The sequence below is a fragment of the Furipterus horrens genome, unplaced genomic scaffold, assembly GCF_987537825.1.
Source record: "Furipterus horrens unplaced genomic scaffold, mFurHor1.1.pri manual_scaffold_11, whole genome shotgun sequence".
Taxonomy (NCBI): Eukaryota; Metazoa; Chordata; class Mammalia; order Chiroptera; family Furipteridae; genus Furipterus; species Furipterus horrens.
This window is the reverse complement of record NW_028327181.1, coordinates 126,884-147,082: the sequence shown is the minus strand read 5'-3', so window position 1 is coordinate 147,082 and position 20,199 is coordinate 126,884. Positions and strand designations below refer to the sequence as shown.

General features: G+C 41.5%; 1 protein-coding gene and 1 non-coding gene across 7 annotated transcripts in view; one reads left to right on the top strand and one right to left on the bottom strand.

Annotated features, from left to right (window-relative positions):
- The window catches only part of LOC149996674 (uncharacterized), a 32,073-nt gene extending 12,398 nt beyond the window's left edge, over window positions 1-19,675 (top strand). Inside the window, exons 1-5 of one of the 6 annotated variants that reach the window (XR_016514027.1) lie at window positions 5,587-5,809; window positions 6,973-7,091; window positions 7,603-7,714; window positions 9,096-9,314; window positions 14,071-14,131. Coding sequence is in view for 1 of the 6 variants with exons in the window: in XM_090291301.1 (XP_090147427.1) it covers window positions 11,013-11,027; window positions 14,071-14,197; window positions 14,870-14,965; window positions 17,532-19,516 (2,223 nt within the window). In the remaining 5 variants the exon portion in view is untranslated. Of the gene's footprint in view, window positions 5,810-6,972; window positions 7,092-7,602; window positions 7,715-9,095; window positions 9,315-10,828; window positions 11,028-14,070; window positions 14,198-14,869; window positions 14,966-17,531 lie in introns of those variants that run through there. The other 5 variants (XR_016514026.1, XR_016514025.1, XR_016514023.1 and 2 more) reach the window with 5 other exon arrangements.
- Window positions 10,326-10,510, bottom strand: LOC149996675 (U2 spliceosomal RNA). The gene has a single exon (XR_016507297.1). It is a non-coding gene; the product is annotated as a U2 spliceosomal RNA (small nuclear RNA).
- Window positions 19,676-20,199: the final 524 nt, after the last annotated feature.

The window sequence follows — 20,199 nt, the reverse complement described above, 5'->3', positions numbered from 1 at the left end:
ATAAAGTAGGAAAGAAGGGGAAACCCTTACAGTAGAATACAACAAACACCAAAGGAAAAGCAAGAATCATCTATGAATGCGGAAATTAGATGGGTGAAAATTTTTATGAGAATACTTCATTAGTCTCAAAACATCTGCCCACACAATACTTATTAATTACAATTGGAAAAATAACTTTACAAAAGATCAATTTGGCATGTATCACCTTAACTATCAAAATTAATATTGCGAGTATTGGTACAAAGTAATTTATGAAACTTGATATGATTCTGAGGACACATCATCACTTCTGTAGACTCCCTGCCAAAATGCATAACAATCTGAATCATAAGGAAAGATATGCCGAACAAGTTGAGGGTCATTTAGCAATTTTTTTTAAGTGTTGTGATCATGAGACAAAGCCTGAAGACTGCTCCAGTGTAATGGTAACTAAAGATTCAGGACATTGGGTACTGAACCCAACTTTTGTTTTGGGACATCAGGACAACTGATAGAATTTGAATAAGTTCTGTGTGTTAGATAACAGTACTGCATTTATGTTAATTTCTTGTCTGATCATTTCCCGGTGACTAGGTTATAAAATAACCTTACTGGAGTTACCCACTGAAGTGTTTAAGAATGTAGAGGAATCATGTCTGCAACTTACATTCCTGCCTTACAAGCAAAATGTGTTATTTTATAAAGAAAGCAGACATGGTAAAATGTTAACATTTGTAAAGTGCAGGTAAAAGGTATTTAGGAATTCTTTAGTATTCTGTAACTTTTGTAACTTTTTTTCTTCTCAGTAGTATGAAATCATTCCTAAATAAAAGAAAAAATGAGTTTAGTGAGGTTATTGGATGTCAGCTCAATATATCCCAGTCCTATTTCTACACACCAGAAAATCTTTACAAAATGGGATTTAATAAATTGAGTCCATTTTCAAAAGTATCAAAATAAAAAACATAAAAATATATACCTTGTGGTGTTGGAACTATTCAGTATCTTGACTGTTGATACATGAACCTACAAGGTGATAAAATGGAATAGAATTTGATACGTACACATAAACAAGAGTGTAAGTAAAACTGTGGAAATCTTTAAAACAAATTTAAAGGATTACTCCCAAATTCATTTTACAGTCACATTATAATCTTCATAACAAATTGAGACAGTAGAAAAAAGTAATAGGTCAATCTAATACATGAAAATTTTCTGACTAAAACAGAACCCAGGCCCTGACTGGTGTGGCTCAGTGGATTGAGCGCCGGCCTGTGAACAAAAGGGTCGCTGGTTCAATTCCCAGTCAGGGCACATGCCTTGGTTGTGGGCCAGGTCCCTAGTTGGGGGCACACGAGAGGCAACCACACATTGATGTTTCTCTCCCTCTTTTTCTCCCTCCCCCTCTCTCTAAAAAAAAATATTTAAAATCTTTTTTAAAAGAACCCAGATTTTTACGCCACACATTTACATATTTCTGTATTAGTTTCATATTGGTATATGAAATTAACAATAATTAACCATTTTTGACACGTGGCAGATTTGATTTTCCAAAGATGGCTTTAACAATATGTCCCATCTCATGTCGTTTGTACAAAGTGACTGCCATTCCTCCCACTGAGAGTTGGTGGGTGACCGGCTTGTCACCAAAAGGGGGAAAATCACAACCTCAGCTTCCAAGAAGATTGCCCATTAATTGGGATCGGAGATGTGCCAATCAGTTAACATGAGTGTCTAATAAAGAAAAATGATAAAATTGGCGAGTAGAAAGAAAAATATAGGAAAAATTATGGTAGAAGTGTGGCTAACGGTTCACAGCAAAAAGTGGAAAAAACAAAAGCTAACTGCAAACTGAAAGGTAGGTAAATACACACACACACACCACAAAGTTTTAAAAATAGCTGTATTAATCTGGACGGGAAAGGACAAAGCTTGTACAAAATAAAAAGAGATCTTTGGACTCCCATCCTTTTGGGGGGCAGGGAGGAGGCTGAGGATACTCCGTGGCAAACATGGGTCAGTTTTATGAATAAAGTTAGGGTGACTCAGTAGAGCCAAGACCCACAGGGTGCACCCCGGGGCGAATGAAAACGAATCCTGGAGAGCAGACCTGAACCCTCATTAATGAACTGCTGACGCGTCCCCTGCAGGGTTTAGGAATTTCTGTGGATCAGGACTGCTGGGTGGGACTCCTGTTGCCCCCAGTTCTGAATAGGAGTATCAATAGCAGTCCTCCTGTGTCTGCCCCACTGTATTCGGGGTGTAAGATGAAAACAGGTATCAGGTTGAGAGAAATGGCACCTACAGAGCAGCACCCCGGGGAGCCACACTGAGAGCCTCATCCACAGCAGCACCCGATTGCATGAGTTCCTGGACTTACGGCTGGTGCCACGATGGAATGAGGCATTAGGGGTCTTGGAGGGAGGAGATGATTATAGTTTGAAGATGTCAATTGTTAAAGACCGAGGGCAGACTGTGGTAGGTTTTATTTCCAAAGATGGCTACAACTCCTACGCAGCATCCTCTCAACAGTGTGACTGTGACCTTGGCATCCCTCCCATTCAGAGGGGATGTAGGTCTGTGCTCCCTGATCCTTGAATCTGGATGGGCTGGTGATTTGATTGTAGCCAACAGAATGCAGCAGATACGAAGCTGTGTAGCTCCCAGGGCGAAGTCGTGAAAGAAGATAAAGCCTTCCCCTTGTCCACAGGAACATTCGCTGACAAGACTTCAGCTGCGAGGTAAGGAGTCTGACTTTCCTGAGGCCACCATGCTGCGATGAAGCCCTCACAGCTCACACAGAAGGACATACGCGTGAAGACCTGAGAGATGCCTACACTGCCCCCGCTGTGGCAGCCCGCTGCTGATCCCGATCTAGCCATCACTCGGTTGCAACCACAGGAGAGACTCCAAGACAAACCTGCCTCGCTGTATTGTCTTTTATTTCAGACCCAGGAAACTGTGATAAAAAATAATCCACCAAGGTTTGAAGTGATTTGTTATGTAGAAGAGTAACTAGACTCACCTCCAAACGACAATTTCATACTGTTCAACCACAAAGATAATATTTCCAAGATAATCCAATATTAGAGTTTGTTAATGTATTCATCATATGAAAATTAATAAAGGGAAGCTTCAGTAAAACGGAGTCAGGAGACCAGAGGGGGAGCTCTCACACAGCACTACCTGCTGTCATTTCCAGGAAGAATGGCCAAGTACAGATCCCAACAGAAGAAATCTTCAACAGGAAAGAATCACCAATTACAGGTCCTACAGGACAGATGTGCATCGCACCTCCTACAAGACACCAACCACCCCAGCAGCTTAGCCAATAAGAAGCTGTCCTTCCCCTGAACTCTTGCTTGGACTTTCATGCAAAGCAACCCCTCCCAACTTCCTCCTTTTTCTCTATAAAATAACATTCCTCTCTTTTGTTTGCTGAACTTGACAGTGGCTTTTCTATAGCTTGCCTGTCCTGAATTAACCACTTTTGCTGGTAAAATAACTGACTTTTATGTTTAAAGTAAACAATCATATTAACCAGTTCATGTAGAAATAAGTTAATATAAGAAACACAACTAACTACCCACCTCTACAGCTTAAGAAAACATTCAATACATGTTAGCAATTCTTCATGATAAAATTCTTAACAAACTCAGAATGGAAGGTAACTTCCTTTTAAGATAATAAGGAATGGCTACCAACCCCCACAGCAAACATCATAGTTACAGTACAACTTTAGAAACATTATAAAGTCAGGAACTACTGACTCTATTTCTCATACTATTAAGCAATGAATTGGCATCCTATTCAATGCAATAAGACAAGAAATGAAGATTAACATTTATTTGGACTGGAAAGGAAGATGAAGAATTGTGGTTATTAGAGGCAAGATCTGAGAAGTGATTTTAGCAATGCTACTAGGTACAAATACTGTTGTATATACCATCTGTCATAGTCTGCTCTGGCTGATGTAACAATACCACCCACTGCTTGCTTTAAACACAGAAATTTATCTTCTCACAATTGTGGAGCCTCTAAGTCCAAAATCAGTATGCCAGCATGGTCAGTTTCTGGTGATGGCTCTCTTCTTGGATTGCAGATAGCTGCCTTCTGTGTTCTTACATGTCCTTCCCTTGGGGTCTGTGCCTTGGTGTCTCTTCTTATATGGACACTACTCTTATGGGATAAGGGCTCCAACCTCAAAATCACATTTAACCCTAGTTTCCATAAATACCTGTCTTCAAACAGAGCCATGCTGGGAGTTAGGATTTCAATATATGAATTTTGGAGATACATATTCAGTCCATAGCATAATAGCCAATAAGAAAATATACTAGTGGAAAAAAACTCACCTTCATAATATCAATAGGCATAATAAACTAATTAGGAATATACCTTATGCAATGTTGAGTTTAAAATGAGATCTGGGAATAGATCTTTTAAAAACTTGCATAAACCAAGAATTTATTAATAAAATTAAAGAATGCTAATAAAGTTCATAAAAGAACTGAAAATATTGAAAGATACATTGATGGAGTAGGTCAATATAATAAAAATATTATTTGATATAAAATATAATACAATTCCAATAAAAAAATAAAAATACTTTTTTGAAATGTGACAGATTCTAATATTTACATGAAAGTTTACAGGTCTCACTGTATCTATCACAACAATCAACAAGCATAACAATTACAGGAATTTTCACTTCTAGATACAAGAAATAATTTATTATGCTTCAATAATAAAACAATGTGGCATTTATACATTGATAGACTAACAGGTCAATGGAACAGAAAAGATATTCTGTAACGGGAGCCTTGAACCTAAAGGAACTTCATATATAAAAAAGTTAATTTACAAATATTGAAGAAAGAATGGGCTATTTGGTGCTTGGTGTTATGGGCTGCTTGTGCTTCCCTCCTAATTCATATGTTCGAGTCCTAACCCCCAGGGGTGTTCTACGCTATTTAATAAATAGAAAGACTTCCTTCTGATTCCTGTATAACACTTAAACACGAGAATTCTTTGATCACTGGATGTTGGAAAGAATTCACCAGAAATTCATGACTGATGCTTTTGGACAGAGAATCTCTGAAATTGTCTTTATTTTTACCCTTGATTAGGTTTTCCGTTTTCTTGCGTCAAATTTGATATATCTGCTTGGGTCACAAACAATTTTGAATTTATTAGCACTGAGAGGATTCTCACTCAATTTCCTATGTGTGTGCAGTTATTTCTCCCTTTTCATCCTGCCCTTCTCTCTTTTTCATGAGGATAGTTGACTTATTTTAACACTTTCCCCACACAGCACTTGAGTTAGGGATCAGCTTCGCTTTTTTCCTTTCATTCCTATCTGCTTTCCATAATGTATCGACGTTTTTCTCTTATCCTCAATGAATTCTTAAGCCAATTGTCTTTTTTTTTAAACCTTCTTTTAGGTTTGCATTCCTACTCTTTTAAAATTCTAACCCTTTGTTTACGCCTCTCGCAAAGGCTAACTCAACCAAGCAGCTCGGGGCCGGCTGCGGTTTCCAGGACGCCCGGACGCCCAAACCGCGACGTCTTCTGGGAAATGTAGTCCCACGGCGTCTTCCTCTCGCGCACGCGCGCTCGCATGGTCGCCGAACCTTGCGGGTTGCGCCCCGGCTCTTTGTCCTTCGCAGCCGCGCAGAGGCGGGCGCGCACAGAGCCCTGTACCCTGCAGCAGCGCGGGACCCCGCGGAGGCGCCGAAGTCGCACCGAGGCCCGAGGGCTGGGGGCGCGGTGCTGGCCGGGGGGCGGGGCGGCGGCCGGGTCACGTGGATCCGGGTCCTGCGAGTCCGAGGTCGGAGCCTCGGGGGTCGGTGGTGGCGGTGTTTCTGGTCCGGGCTTCTCGTAAAGCCGGCGGCTGGGGCGTGTGGGGCCCGGGAGGGGACCGGCGGTCGTTGGGTCGCAGGCTTCGAGGCTGGCAGGCGTCGCGATCAGGCCGGCGGGGAGGCCGGGCTGCCCGGGGTCGGGCGTGGTGGGCGCCGAGGGACGGGCGCGGAGCGCAGGGCAGCCGGCTCAGGGCCTGGGCCTGCACGCCGGGGTCCCAGGCTTTCGGGGGACGCGGTGGCGAGCTGACGGGGCCCCGCGAGCGAGCGAGCCGGGCGGGAGGGACCAGCACGCCGCCCCCGGAGCGCCCGCAGGCCCCTTCTCCCCGGGCTTCTCACCGTTCGGACGTTGTCTTTCAGGTCGATGCTTGAAGGCGGCGCCTCCCTCCGTGGCCTCCCTGGAGGCGCTCGGCCGCGAGCCCACGCCAGGTCCGGTTGTGTGAGCGCGCGGCCCGTGGGGCCCGGCGGTGAGGGTGCCGATTGCCGGGCCCGGGGTCCCCTCCAGCCCGGCTTCGCTCGCCTGCGCTCTGCACTTTTCAGTGGGGGGTTTAAAGGGTTTCTCTCCTTTGAAAAACAAACTCAAACATCCTGCCCCTGACCCCGGAAAACAAAACCGAGCAACTCTTGACGGCAGCAGGTGCGGCGGGAGGTCATTGGCCCGAAGGCCGGACCTCTCCGCTCACGTTTTCTGGGTCTAACCGTTTTCCTATGAAAATGAGGGAGTGGGAAGAAGCGGTCTTTTTTTCTAGCTTTGATGCTTTGGCTCTCGTTAAAACATACTTTTTGTTTTAATTATTACGTTTACTTCGTTTCAGCCATGTAGTGCTAGACTGAAACCGCTCTGCTTGCCTGTTGTTTTCTTGGTTTAAGGACTAATACTAAAAATACATATATATATATATATATACGGCCCTGATTGGTGTGGCTCACTGGGTAGGACGTCCTCAGGCAAACCTAAAGGTCGCCTCGGTTGGAAACCCCATCAGGGCACATGCCTGGGATGCTGGCCGGGTCCCTGGTTGGGGGCATGGATGGCAACCAGTCCACGTTTCTCTCCCTCTCTCCCTCCCTTCCCCTCTCTCTAAAAATAAGTAAATAAAACTTTTAAAGAAATGTTATTCTGTTACCCATTTAGAATATGTTCGACATAGTCAATTTGGTGCATCCTGATAAACAGATTCAAATGAAAATCATCATTCCATCAACAAGAGACAGTCGCTACTAATGTTTTGGTCCATTTCTTTTAGCCAGTAGGTGTGTATGTGTTTTTAGTACATCTTATTTATATTTAGTTTAAAAAACAGTTGAGGATATGTTGCATATGCTGCTTAAAGCCATTACAATATATCATGAATATCTTTTTGTAACTTGGAATATTTTGTCCCATGTGAGGAGTTTGAATTTACCTGAGGAGTTTTTCAACTGGCCTGTGAGAACCTCTCTCGTTTTTATGCTTAGTCTGCCCCATGCCATCTTTCCTGCACAGAGGACTGTCTGTATTGCTCCTGTACTGGGAATATAAACAGGGACTGCCCTCCCTCCAGACCTGCTGAGAGGCTGCGGTCACTGGCTCTGGGGCGGACAGGGCGGACTGCCTAGGGTTAGGGGCCTCGATCTGCCAGTTCCTGGGTGTGCCATTGATGTGCACGTTGCTGAACCCGTGTGCTGAATGCATTGGAAAAGACAACGTGGTGTGTAAGACCTTGACAGGGGGTGAGTATAAATGTTACTTTTTATTCCATTCTTTCCTCTGACATGCCTTCAGAACTTGGTGCTGAGTGGAACTACAGGCTGATGATGAAGGCAGCCACTTCCTTCTGAAGATAAATGTGAGAGCTGTCACGGAGAGCTGCAGTGCTCTGCAGGAAATGGCCAAGGTAAAAAAACCACCGATGAAGAGCTTATGATTCCGTAGACGAGAGGACATGTGAGAGCCAAATTGGGCTGTGTGCTTAAGGGAAAGGTTTCAGTGATAAACATAGTTTTACTCAATGAAATGCGGTAAAGTGAAAGCATAATGCAAAGGAAATGACGTATACTTTCCTGGTTTGGGTGTGTGTGTGTTCTTTATGATTGATCTTTTTTTAGAACTTATTTTTGGAGAGAGGGGAAGGGAAGGAGAAAGAGGGAGAGACACATCAACAGGTTTCCCCTCGTGCGCCCCCAACTGGCTGGCCCACAACCTGGGTGAGTGCCCTCACCGGAAACCAAACTGGCAGCCTTTTGGTTCTCAATCTGGTGCTCCATCCACTGAGCCACACCAGCCAGAGCTGATTGATATTTTTATTAACAACACAGAGGATTTTTCATTTTTTAGTGTTCAAATTATTCACCTTTTTGAAAAAAAATTCTGTTTCTTTTACATTTATCATGTTTGAGAAAATTTCCCCTCCGTTACCTAAATGTTCGCCTGCGTTTTCTTCAGGCAGTATTGTGGTTTGTGTTATTTTAAATTCTAATCTACCTGGAAGTAGTTTGTTGTGATGTAAGAGATACATAACTAGCTTTCCTTTCTTTCAGATGTTACCACTTCTGTTCATTAAATAATCTAGTTTTACTCATGACTTTGAAATGCCATATTAAATTGCATCCTAAATTCTTATATATTTGGACTCCTAATGCTTTATTCATCCATATATCTTTCTTTAGCCAGTATTTTTGATTATTATAGTTTTATAAAATTTATTAATATCACATAGACCTGTTTACTCTCATTATTTTATATTTCCAAAGGGATCCCAGCTGTTCCTGAGCCTTTTCTTCTCCTAGATGAGCATTAGAGTTGCTTATTGACAGAAAACTTTTTGAGATTATGATTGGAGTTGACTAAAGATAGAAATCATTTTGGGCTAAATTATAGTATGTGAAGTCTTTCTGTCCCAAAACATGGCCAAATTGTACATGTATGAAGTATATTTTTATAATCCTCATTGGTGTTTTTAGTCTGCTTCATATGGATCTTACATATTTCTTGTCAAGTATACTCCTACATATGTATTTTTTTTGTATTGAGTATATATTTTACCTTTTTATTGTTTTATATAAGAAAGCTGTTGATATTATAGAAGTGTGTTTATTAATCTGGAAAGATGGTCTGTCTATAGTGGGAAAAAGACAAAAACTTTTTAAATGTGCCATGCACTTACTTTTTTGTTGAAAATATACAGCTACTATCCACCCTCTCTTAAGAGTGGTTGTCTGCGGTGTCATTTAGTTGGTACACATTTTAAGTTTCACTGTCATATTTTTCTTTTTTAGGAATAACTATGGCTCATATTTGTTCAGTGCTGCTGTGTGCCAGCTCCTGTTCTGAGATGCATGTATTTTCATAATTTTAAGATAAAAAAGAATAAATTCTGTTGTAGCTGTGAGAAACCGCAATATGTGTTTCTGAGTTGGCACTGAAGTTTGAATCACAGAGAGGCATGACGTGGACAAGCTTGGTTTTTTAAGTGCTGCTCTTCAGTGTGGTCAGAGGTAAGCAGAGTTTTCTCCGGTGGAGTTTTTGTGGAAATAGGCGATTGATTTTGTGCATAGAAATAAGAGCTAATGCTAAGCTACATGTGTGTGTACATAATAAATACACACCATGACATTGTGATTTTGGTACTAAATGCATTCAACATAGCAAGAGAGAAATTACATTCCAGTTCTGCTGCTTTATAGCTCTGCAGTCCTGGGGACTCTGAGAATCAGTCCAAGTCTCGGATTTTTTGTAAAATGGAGATTATGTTAAATGCCTTATTGAGTCATCTGTGAGGGTTAAATTTTAGAAAAGACAGATGTTAGCTATTGTTATTACAAGGAATAGTCACTTTTAATGTCTCATCTATGCCTCAGAGGTCCCACCGAATGAGCCGGAGGCCCGTGCCGTCTGCCTTTTTAGTGAGTGGAGACAGTGGGACTCAGAAGACTAGGAGCAGTGTTATTTGGGATGCAGGGTGTCATTACATGATGATTAAGGAATCACCCCCAGAAACATAACCTCTGTACGTCCAGCAGCATAGCCCTAAGCACGTAATCCAGACATCAGTGGACTTACAAGGGAGAACTGACCAAACTAATCACATTGGGAGGTTTTAACACACTCCCTTCAGAAATTGATAGAGTTGGCAGACATAACTTGAAAGGTTACAGAAGATTTCAGTGGGAAGCTAAGGCTCATGAAACTGAAGTCTGGCCCTGACTGGTGGCTCAGTCGGTTGGGCTTTGCCCTGCAAACTGAAAGGTCACTCGTTTGATTCCTGGTCAAGGCACGTGCCTGGGTGCTAGGTTCGGTCCCTGATCAGGGTGTAACTGATTGAAGCTTTCCTCCCTTTCCGTCTCTTCAGAAACAAAAAAACCAAAAAGCTATAATAATAATAATAAATAAAAATTTTTCTAAACGAAGTTTGTTTTACCCAAAGTCACATAGCCAGTAAAGGGAAAAGGTTTATTGACACACAAGTCTGTTTTTATTTGCTTATGTATTTCTGTGTTTTGTTTTGTTTTTGGTGCGCCATTCCTAAAAGTACTGCGATACTGGATCTGTATGCATAGTGGACAGAGCAAGCTCCTATTCCATCTCTGTGCTCCAGAAATCTAATATGTTGTTCTCAGATAGAGGATGTATCCAATATAAAATTGTTAAGAACGCAGTACACTTCATCTTTGCTAAAAGGCTGAGAAGTGATCCAGTCTGTTGTAAATCACATGAGCATCCCAAACTTTCATCTGTTTCAAATGAAGTGTCTTCACAGCACCTCTTAAAGTGACTTACATGTCACTGCCCACAATGAATGTTGAATGAATCTCAGACTTTATTTCTGTTATTTCCTGATCTGTTGGCAGAGACAGACTAATGCTGTTCTTTTACACTGTATTCCATTCCTGCTGAGTTTGTTATATAGAAAACACTCTGGCCTTAAAGGGTTATGAATTCCTAGTTCTTAGCAAGAGGAAGACTTTAGGAGCAGTGTTAATATACCAGTTGAATTGCATTTGTCCCTAAGTTCACAGATCCTTGTTCCCCACAAGTGAGTCTGCTCTTGCAAGATAAGAAAGGAGTTCCTGGAGCCAGGAGTTCATTCCCAATGTGAAAGACCTAGCCAGGACCTCATACCAGAGCTCCGGGGCACAAGCAGAGGAAACGCAAAGATCTCAGACTTGCTAATTATCTTGCAGAGGTAACAGAAAATGACCATGTTACAGGTGAGTATATGGTTTATTTCTCATTTTTCCAGGGGATTAGAAGTGTGTTAGTCTTCCAGTGAAATAGAACAATATAGTTGAGAAATCAGAGGAGCTCTGGCTGGTGTGGCTTAGTTGGTTGGAGCATAGACCTATAACCAAAAAGTTGTGGGTTCGATTCCCGGTCAGGGCACATGCAGTTTCCATCCCCAGGGGTCTGTGTCTGCTTGGGTGAGGATAAAAGAAAGGAAGGGGGGAGAATAACACATTAACTGGGCCCTGGACATTCTTATTTTTATAAGCCATAATTAATATATTCATATTCATAATTACTGAGTATGAGCTGCAATCCTGATTCTAAAATTTTTGCAGTTGTTATAAATATGATGAACATTTATGTGAGTTGCATTATGCAAAGGAAAAAGCAAATTGATTCTTCATATAAAGTAAGTATTTCTTGATCATGCCTTGATGAAGTCTTTGAATAAATGATATAGTGGGTAATGTCCTCGAGAGAAACTTTATAGTAAATACACAGATCTTATGGCCATTTTTCATCGTTTTACACAGACTGTGACCAAAGGCAAAAATGGCAAAGCAGAACTTAGTGACCATAATTATTGATTTACGTCTTGTTGTGAAGCAGAATCGCGTGCAGAAAAGTAAAAGGTAGAAGTGCAACTTAATGAATTATCAACTGAATACACGTGAATCTGTGGTTCAGGTCATGACGTCTCCTTCCTGACAAAGGACGCCCTAATGACCTGTCTCGTGGTCACAGCTCCCCTACAGCAAAGGACACCCTCAGGTGCCCTCTCTGGTCACAGCTTCCTTCCCCCTGAAGGAGGGAACCAGGACCCTAACTTTTGTATCCATTTTCTTGCTTTTCTTTACAGCTTTATTTCTAACAATTCATCCTTAAACGCTGCGGGTTTTTTTAAGGAGCCCATTTTATTTTATTTATTTTTAATATTTTATTTGTTTTTAGAGAGAGGGAAAGGGAGGGGAAAGAGAGAGAGAGAAGCATCGATGTTTGAGAGATGCATTGGTTAGTTGCTTCTCACATGCCCCCACCTGGGGACCTGGCCCGTAACCCAGGCATGTGTCCTGATCAGGAATCGAACTCCTGACCTTTCGGTTCGCAGGCTGGCATTCAGTCCACTGAGCCGCACCAGGCAGGGCTGCAGTTTGGTTTTGTATGGTGTTGCATAGACCAGCAATTTTCAACCCCTGTGCCGCAAGAGTTTTTAAAATAATCAGTACTTGACTATTGAGTCAGGGGCACTGATCTCTTTTCCCTTAGATTGTCAAATTAAAAAATGACATCTAACACAATAATAGCTCTCCAGTGTGAATGTATCAAAATTATGCCTTTTTTTTTTTTGGTCAAATCGGCAAAATATATTTTTTGGTGTGCCACAGAATTTTAGTAATTAGTGTATGTGTGCCATGAGATGAAAAAAGTTGGAAATTGCTGGCATAGACTCATTTGTGTTCTTTCACTTAACATTTTGTTTGAGATCATTGCCGTTACGGTCTTTTCTTTAATAAGGTAGCTTCTTAATATCTATCACCAAATCCAGTCAGTGTTTAAATTCCCAGTGGTCTCAAAATTCATAAACCCTTTTTACTATGATTTGTTTGAATTACAATCTAGATAACATTCATACAGTGCAATTGGCTAATCTGTCTCTTAAATCTCTCTTAATCTTTTTGCTGTTCTTATATTTTCTAGCCATATTATTTGCTGAAGAAGCCAGGTATTAATTCTGTGGAGTTTCCCACTGTCAGGATTTTGCTAATCGCTTTCCCAGAGGGTGTTTCCTGTATGTTGTTGGTAGATATAGAGCTATGCCATCCCATATAGAAGCCTGTGGCTATATATGGATCGATTAAATTACATTAATTAAATCCCTCAGTTGCACCAGTCTCAAGTGCTCACTAGACATAAACTGGACAGCCAGGCACTGGATAACGCAGACAAAGAATATTTACATCACTTAGAAAGCGGGACAGATCTGATCTAGAGACTTCATCAGATTCAAGTTTGAGACTCTGGCATGAATGTTTCAGAGGTTGTGGTATGTCCTTTCAGGAGTCTCAAAGTATCTGTTTGTCCCTATTATCATTGCTTAGATGGAGTATTTCATTACGGGTAACAAAATTACTTCTATCATTTTTACTTTATTAACTAGAACATGGCTTTTTAGCTTGGCAAATATCTCAAGATTCATTTTGTAAAATATTTTTTAAAGATTTTATTTATTATTTTTATAAGGGGGAAATAGGGAGAAAGGGAGAGAAACATTGATCAGATGCCTCTCGCATGCCCCGGACCTGGGACCTGGCTGCAAGCCAGGCATGTGCTCTGACTGGGAATCAAAATGGTGACCTTCCAGTTCACAGGACAGTGTTCAAGCCACTGAGCCACACCAGCCAGGGCTGTCTGAGCTACTTTATCAGCTTATTTTTAGGTGTACATGTTTATAGCCTACAAGATGAGGCGGGTTTTTTTAGGATATTGTTTTATTATTTTTATTTTGCTACTGCCTCTTCTGGTGGCAGATTTGAGGTAGAATAAGTATTTTCTTTGTGGTTCAGATGATTCTAAGTCATGTGGTCCAATTCTTGTGCTTTACATAAACAAAAGGATGGAAGAATGTGTTGTGGCATTTTGTCCCACACTATGACACAAAGGTAAGGGCGCCGTAGGCAGCCTCTGACTTGCTGGGGCAGGCGTAATCTGCTCAAGCTCCAATACTGCTTTTCTTCCTTTTTTTTAAATTTTATCTTGTTCTTTTTTCGACTTTATTTATTTTTAGAGAGAGAGGAAGGGAGGGAGAAAGAGAAGGAGGGAAACGTGGATCCGTTGCTCTCACACACCCACAATTGGGGATCCGACCTGCAACCCAGGAATGTGTCTTGACTGTGAATCGAACCAATAACATTTTGGTTCGCAGACAGGCACTCAGTCCACTGAGCGCACCAGCCAGGGCTTTGGTATTGCTTTTCTGTATCACGGAGGGTTAACTGCCTCAGATTCAGCAGAACTGTGCTTTCACAGGAGGCAGTCTCATTTGAAGACTTACGTGTAGACTTCACCCAGGAGGAATGGCAACTGCTGGAGACCTGTCAGAAGGACTTGTACAAGGATGTCATGTTGGAGAACTATGGCAGCCTAGTGGCACTGGGTAAGAAAGGCTTCCCAGAGGACCTCATTGTACCCAATACCTCGCTTTTCCTTTTTAGGCGTAGAGAGCTGTGGGTCTTCTGAAATTTTTAATGAGCTTGGATCTAAATATTGGAGGTCATAGTTTCTTGTACTGTGACAAGGAAAATATTTGGATCTCACTTTTCCATAACGAAGACTTAATTTTATTGTGCAGCCTCTGAAACTCATAAAAATAGTCATGGTGGTAGTAACATCTAATGCAGACAAGTTCCTGTGTTCCATGTACTATTCATATATTGATTCCGTTAGTTGTTAGGATGATCCTGTGTGACAAGTATGATTACGTACCTTTGTTTTCTACTGATGAAATTGAAGCTAAGAAAGGTTAAGTACCTGTCCCAAGGACTGACAGTGAGTAAATGGAATAGTCTGCATTTGAACCCAGGCAGGCTGGCTCCAGAGCTCCTGAAGCGATTAATGGTTTTGGACGTAAATTTTAAGTCAGATTCCTAGACCCTGTTAGCTACCAGGGAGGCCATTACTATTCCATTGAGAATTATTCACTCTGTTGATACACAGTGTTATGATGGTTAACTTACCTGGGTCAGGTATGACACCAAACCTTGTCCGTTCCTCAGGCCCTAAAGCCTAAGCATGCAGGGCCAAGGCCTTTGTGATTTCCCTTGAACAGGGTATGAATTTACAAAACCTGATGTGATCTTCAAATTGGAACAAGGAGAAGAGCCATGGATAGGAGATGGAGAGATTCCAAGTTCAGACTCTCCAGGTGAGTGTATGAGAAGGAGGCAGGCGGGAAAAGGCAGAACTGCAATGTCAGCCAGTCAGTAGGTTGGTCTCTTTCAAAGGTGCTATAGAGAGCTCCTTTCCAAATCTGTAAGCCTTTGACATGAGCTACTCAGGAAATCACATTTACCTGTGACTTCTTTGCTTGCAGCTTTAAGTGAAATGTTTCCAGCTTGTCTGGGCTGTGATATCATTCCCCATCTGCCACATTTGGGGCTTTGACTTCTTGTTTTTCTGCCTCTGACATGTTTAGTATCCTTCTTCCCTCCCTTCCCTCTGGTCAAAGACACCTCTGCTTGTCCATTTAAGAATTTTTATCTTTTTCCTCATTTTGAGTGTGTTTGATGCCCAGAGAAATACTCTGTGGAAGCCCACTCTGTTCTGTTTATGATAGAGAATGGGGTCTGCATTCCTCCCAAACAGTTTATTCTTTCCCTCCCTTTTGAATTAGGTTCTTCTGTGCTTGTTCTATAGGTTAGACACCATGGAGTACATTGAATGATCTCTTTCTACCATTCTTTCTTAGTAAAGATTTTCCTCTTTGGATATATATTTCTAAAGCCTTCCCTCCTCAACTCCCACTTAAAACTAGGCCCCTGATGTCTTATTCCTGAAGTTCCGAAGTTGCTAGAGACTCATTCTAATCTTTTATAAGTTAAATGATGCCACCACTTGAGTTCCTAAAGCATCCAACATTACTTTGATCAGTTAAAACTTCCTATTCATTATCTGCTATTTGACATCGACCAACCTTGGGTTCCCTCAAAAACAGACCTTGAGATACATGCCTAAGGGCAAGAATTTACTGGGGATGTGGTTTACGCGGTGCAGTGGGAGAAAGCATAGGGTGAGCCACGGGCGCTTGGTGCTGCGGGGAGGCCTCTGGAAACCCAAGGAGCTGGCTGTCATCCTCCCGCTCCCATCTCCGACTGAGCATTGCTCTGGAGCTTTGTCTTCATTGTGTTCAGCCTCCCTGCCTGCAGACCAAGCATGCACTTGAAGCCTAAGAAAGTTCTCAGGTGGAGAGGTGTGGGCGCCTGAGCTAGGCCCCACCATTCACCGAAGCCGCAGCTGTCCTCTGGGTGTAGGTGAGGCGATGCGCACCTGCTCCAGGGTGTCATCTCGGCGGGGAGCTCCGTGTTGTGACCCTGCGTTGTCTGTTTCCCCCTCTTCTGTGAAGCTCACAGTCAACTGTATATAAAACAGTTTTCAGAACTTTTGATTGTGTTATCCGTCTTTATCTAGGAACTTCTTAATCCTTTCTGCGTAGACTGTTTTAGTGCATTCATGTTCTTACAATGTTCCTTGACTGCTCCAGCCTAGATTTTTCTTATTTTTTTCTGATCTCCCATTCCAGGTTCGATCCCATTGTGTGTAATAGTTTTTAATTGGTTGGTTCCTCAGCCTTGTTTGCACACTTAGATAGAAGGGCTTATAGTTTAGGATCTTCAGCTGTGGATCACATTATACTCATTCAATAAATTTCTTCATAAGCCCATTATTTTAATACAGATGTCTTTAACCAGGTGTGCATCAGATTACCTGGAGATATTTTTACCCAATGATGAGCATCATGGATCAGTTACCAGAGGCTGATTTAGTAGAGTGGTGTATATATGTGTGTGTATTTTTGTTAAGATTTTAAATTTTTATTTTAAGGGAGGATAAAGAAGGGACAGAGGTAGAGAAACATCAATGTGCAAGAGAAATATTGATCGGTTGCCTCTCACATGCCCCCAGCTGGTGACCTTGCCCGCGACCCAGGCATGACCGGGAATGGAATTGGGACCTTTCTGTTTGTAGGATGACACCCAACCCACTGAGGCATACCAGTCGGGGCTATATGTTGTTTTTAAATTATATATTCTGGGAATGAAATTTGTAATTTGAAAAACTGCTAGTGATTCCTGTGTACCAGATTATTTGAGATCCACTGCTTTAATAAAGAATACTAAAATGATAAGAAGTAAGAGATATAGGAAATAACCTTCTAGTAGCTTAGAACTTACTTAAGAAGATAAAACATTTGCATCCCTTATTTCAATTTTGCATTTCAATGTTTTCCTCTCACATCAATGTTTTTTTCCCTTTCTCTCTCTTTAAAATCGACAAATATATTTTAAGGTCAGATTAAATAAATAATTATCTGTTTATTAGCTTTTCCATTTGAATGTAAATTTCATGATTGCTAGGGCTTGTTCTCTTGTGTCTCTAGCACATCACATTCTACCAGGAACATAGATGTACTCAGTAGGCATTGAGTAAATTAATTCCTCAGAACATCCTCCTTGCTTTTTATGTATTTTTCACAGTCTCCCCATTTTATAGACTTAACAAGAACCAAAGGTAACTTCACCTACTGTTTTGTGTTTACAGCAATTCTTTCATTTCTTTTTTAATACCTACAATATAGACATTATTATTGGGGTTTATGTCAGACTAGGAAACTAAGCTTTTAAAAGCATTCATCTTCTCAAATAGCATTTGTAGCTTTTTATTCAGTGCACCTATAAGAGCATTCACAGGTTTGGTTTTCCTTTTCTTTATAGAGCAAGTCTGGCAAGTAAACAGTCATGTGATGTGGCACCAGGATAACCAAGAGAAGCTTAAAAATATGAAGCAAGATTATGAATGTGATGCATTTGGAAAAAATTTCAACCTGAGCATAAACTTTGTTCCTTTAAGGAAATCAAATGATGAAGGTGATGTAGATGGATTAATTCTAAAACATAATTTAGATTTACTTCTTCCAAAAGTTGATTATAGAGAAATGGAACCAGATGACTTAAATGTATTTGATAAATTGTTTCTCCATACCAAGCCTGAGGAAACTGGTACTTGGTCAAAATACTATGAGTGTGATAAATATGATAAAGTTAGCTATAAGAAGTCACAGATTATCATATATCACAGAACTCGTTTAGGGGAGAGGCTCTATGAATGCAGTGAATGTAGGAAACGCTTCAGTAAGAAATCGAGTCTCATTAAGCACCAGAGTAGACATATAAGAGAGTTAGCCTATGGCTGTGGCAAATGTGGCAAAACCTTTCCCCAGAAGTCACAGTTTGTTACACATCACAGAACTCATACAGGAGAGAAACCTTATAATTGTAGCCAGTGTGGGAAAGCCTTCTCCCAAAAGTCACAGCTCACATCCCATCAGAGGACACACACAGGAGAGAAACCGTATGAATGTGGTGAATGTGGGAAAGCCTTCTCCCGGAAGTCACATCTTATATCACATTGGAGAACACACACAGGAGAAAAACCCTACGTATGCAACGAATGTGGGAGAGCCTTTAGTGAAAAGTCAAATCTCATTAATCATCAGAGAATTCATACAGGAGAGAAACCTTTTGAATGCAGAGAATGTAGGAAAGCTTTTAGCAGGAAGTCACAACTTGTTACACATCACAGGACTCACACAGGAACAAAACCTTATGGATGTAGTGATTGTAGAAAAGCCTTCTTTGAGAAATCAGAGCTCATTAGACATCAGACAATTCACACTGGAGAGAAGCCCTATGAATGCAGTGAATGTCAGAAAGCATTCAGAGAGAGGTCAAGTCTCATCAATCATCAGAGAACCCATACAGGAGAGAAACCTCATGGATGCATTCAGTGTGGGAAAGCCTTTTCCCAGAAGTCACATCTGATATCACATCAGATGACACACACAGGAGAGAAACCCTTTGTATGTAGTAAATGTGGGCGGGCCTTCAGCAGGAAATCTCAGCTTGTTAGACATCAGAGAACTCACACCGGAGAAAAACCCTATGGATGCAGTGAATGTGGGAAAGCTTTCAGTGAAAAATTAAGCCTCACTAATCACCAGAGAATCCATACAGGAGAAAAACCCTATGTGTGCACTGAATGTGGGAAAGCCTTTTGTCAGAAATCACACCTCATATCGCATCAGCGGACGCACACAGGAGAGAAACCCTATGAATGCATTGAATGTGGGAAAGCCTTTGGAGAGAAATCAAGTCTTGCAACTCACCAGAGAACTCATACGGGAGAAAAACCCTATGAATGCAGGGACTGTGAAAAAGCCTTCTCCCAGAAATCACAGCTCAATACTCACCAGAGAATTCACACAGGAGAGAAGCCCTATGAATGCAGTCTTTGTAAGAAAGCTTTCTTTGAGAAGTCAGAGCTAATTAGACATCACAGAACTCACACAGGAGAAAAACCTTATGAATGCAGTGAATGTAGGAAAGCCTTCAGGGAGAAGTCTAGTCTCGTCAATCATCAGAGAATACATACAGGAGAGAAACCCTTTCAATGCAGTGAATGTGGCAAAGCCTTCTCTCGGAAATCACACCTGATACCGCATCAGAGGACACATACAGGAGAGAGGCCCTACGTGTGCAGTGTATGTAGGAAGGCGTTCTCTCAGAAGTCCCAGCTTGTTAATCATCAGAGAATTCATACCGGAGAGAAGCCTTACCGATGCAATGAATGTGGGAAAGCCTTCTCTCAAAAGTCACAACTGATTAATCATCAGAGAACTCATACAGTAAAGAAATCATAGACATTGAATTAATATTAGTCTTTGACAGAGCCCTTACCTCATTGTACTTCAGAAAATGCAGTTCGTCAATCAGATAATAGATCACAGTATGTGTTTGAGTGTTATTTGGAGGTAGGAAATCTAAATGAAGTTATGTAGGGAAAGCTTTCAGCAGATTGACACATCAGAATTCAGAGTGGAATGTGCATATGAAATGCAGTGTATTTCAAAATTCTTTCAGGTTTTAGTCACACCTTATACAGTAGAGAATTAACAACAGAGGAATACTGTGAATATTAGCCTTCCAGAGGGCAGGTCTCATTACCTGTTGGAAGTATTACCACTAGGGGTCAATCCTAGTCCAGGGAGTGAAGGAAACTTCCCTGAATGTGGCACTTGAGGTAGTATTTTCATCAAGAAATGACAGCTCATTGTACATTAGAAAATGCCCTCAGGGCCTGGCTAGTGTATCTTAGTGGGCTGAGTGCCGGGCTGGGCTGCAAACCTAAGGGTCGCTGGTTCTATTCCCAGTCAGTGCACGTGCCTGGGTTGTGGGCCAGCTCCCCAGTTGGGGGCCTGTGAGAGGCAACCACACATTGATGTTTCCCTCTCTCTCCCTTCCCCTCTCTAAAAAATAAATAAATAAAATATTTAAAAAGAAAATGCCCTCAGGAGTGAAATTTTATGAAAATGCTAAATATGGG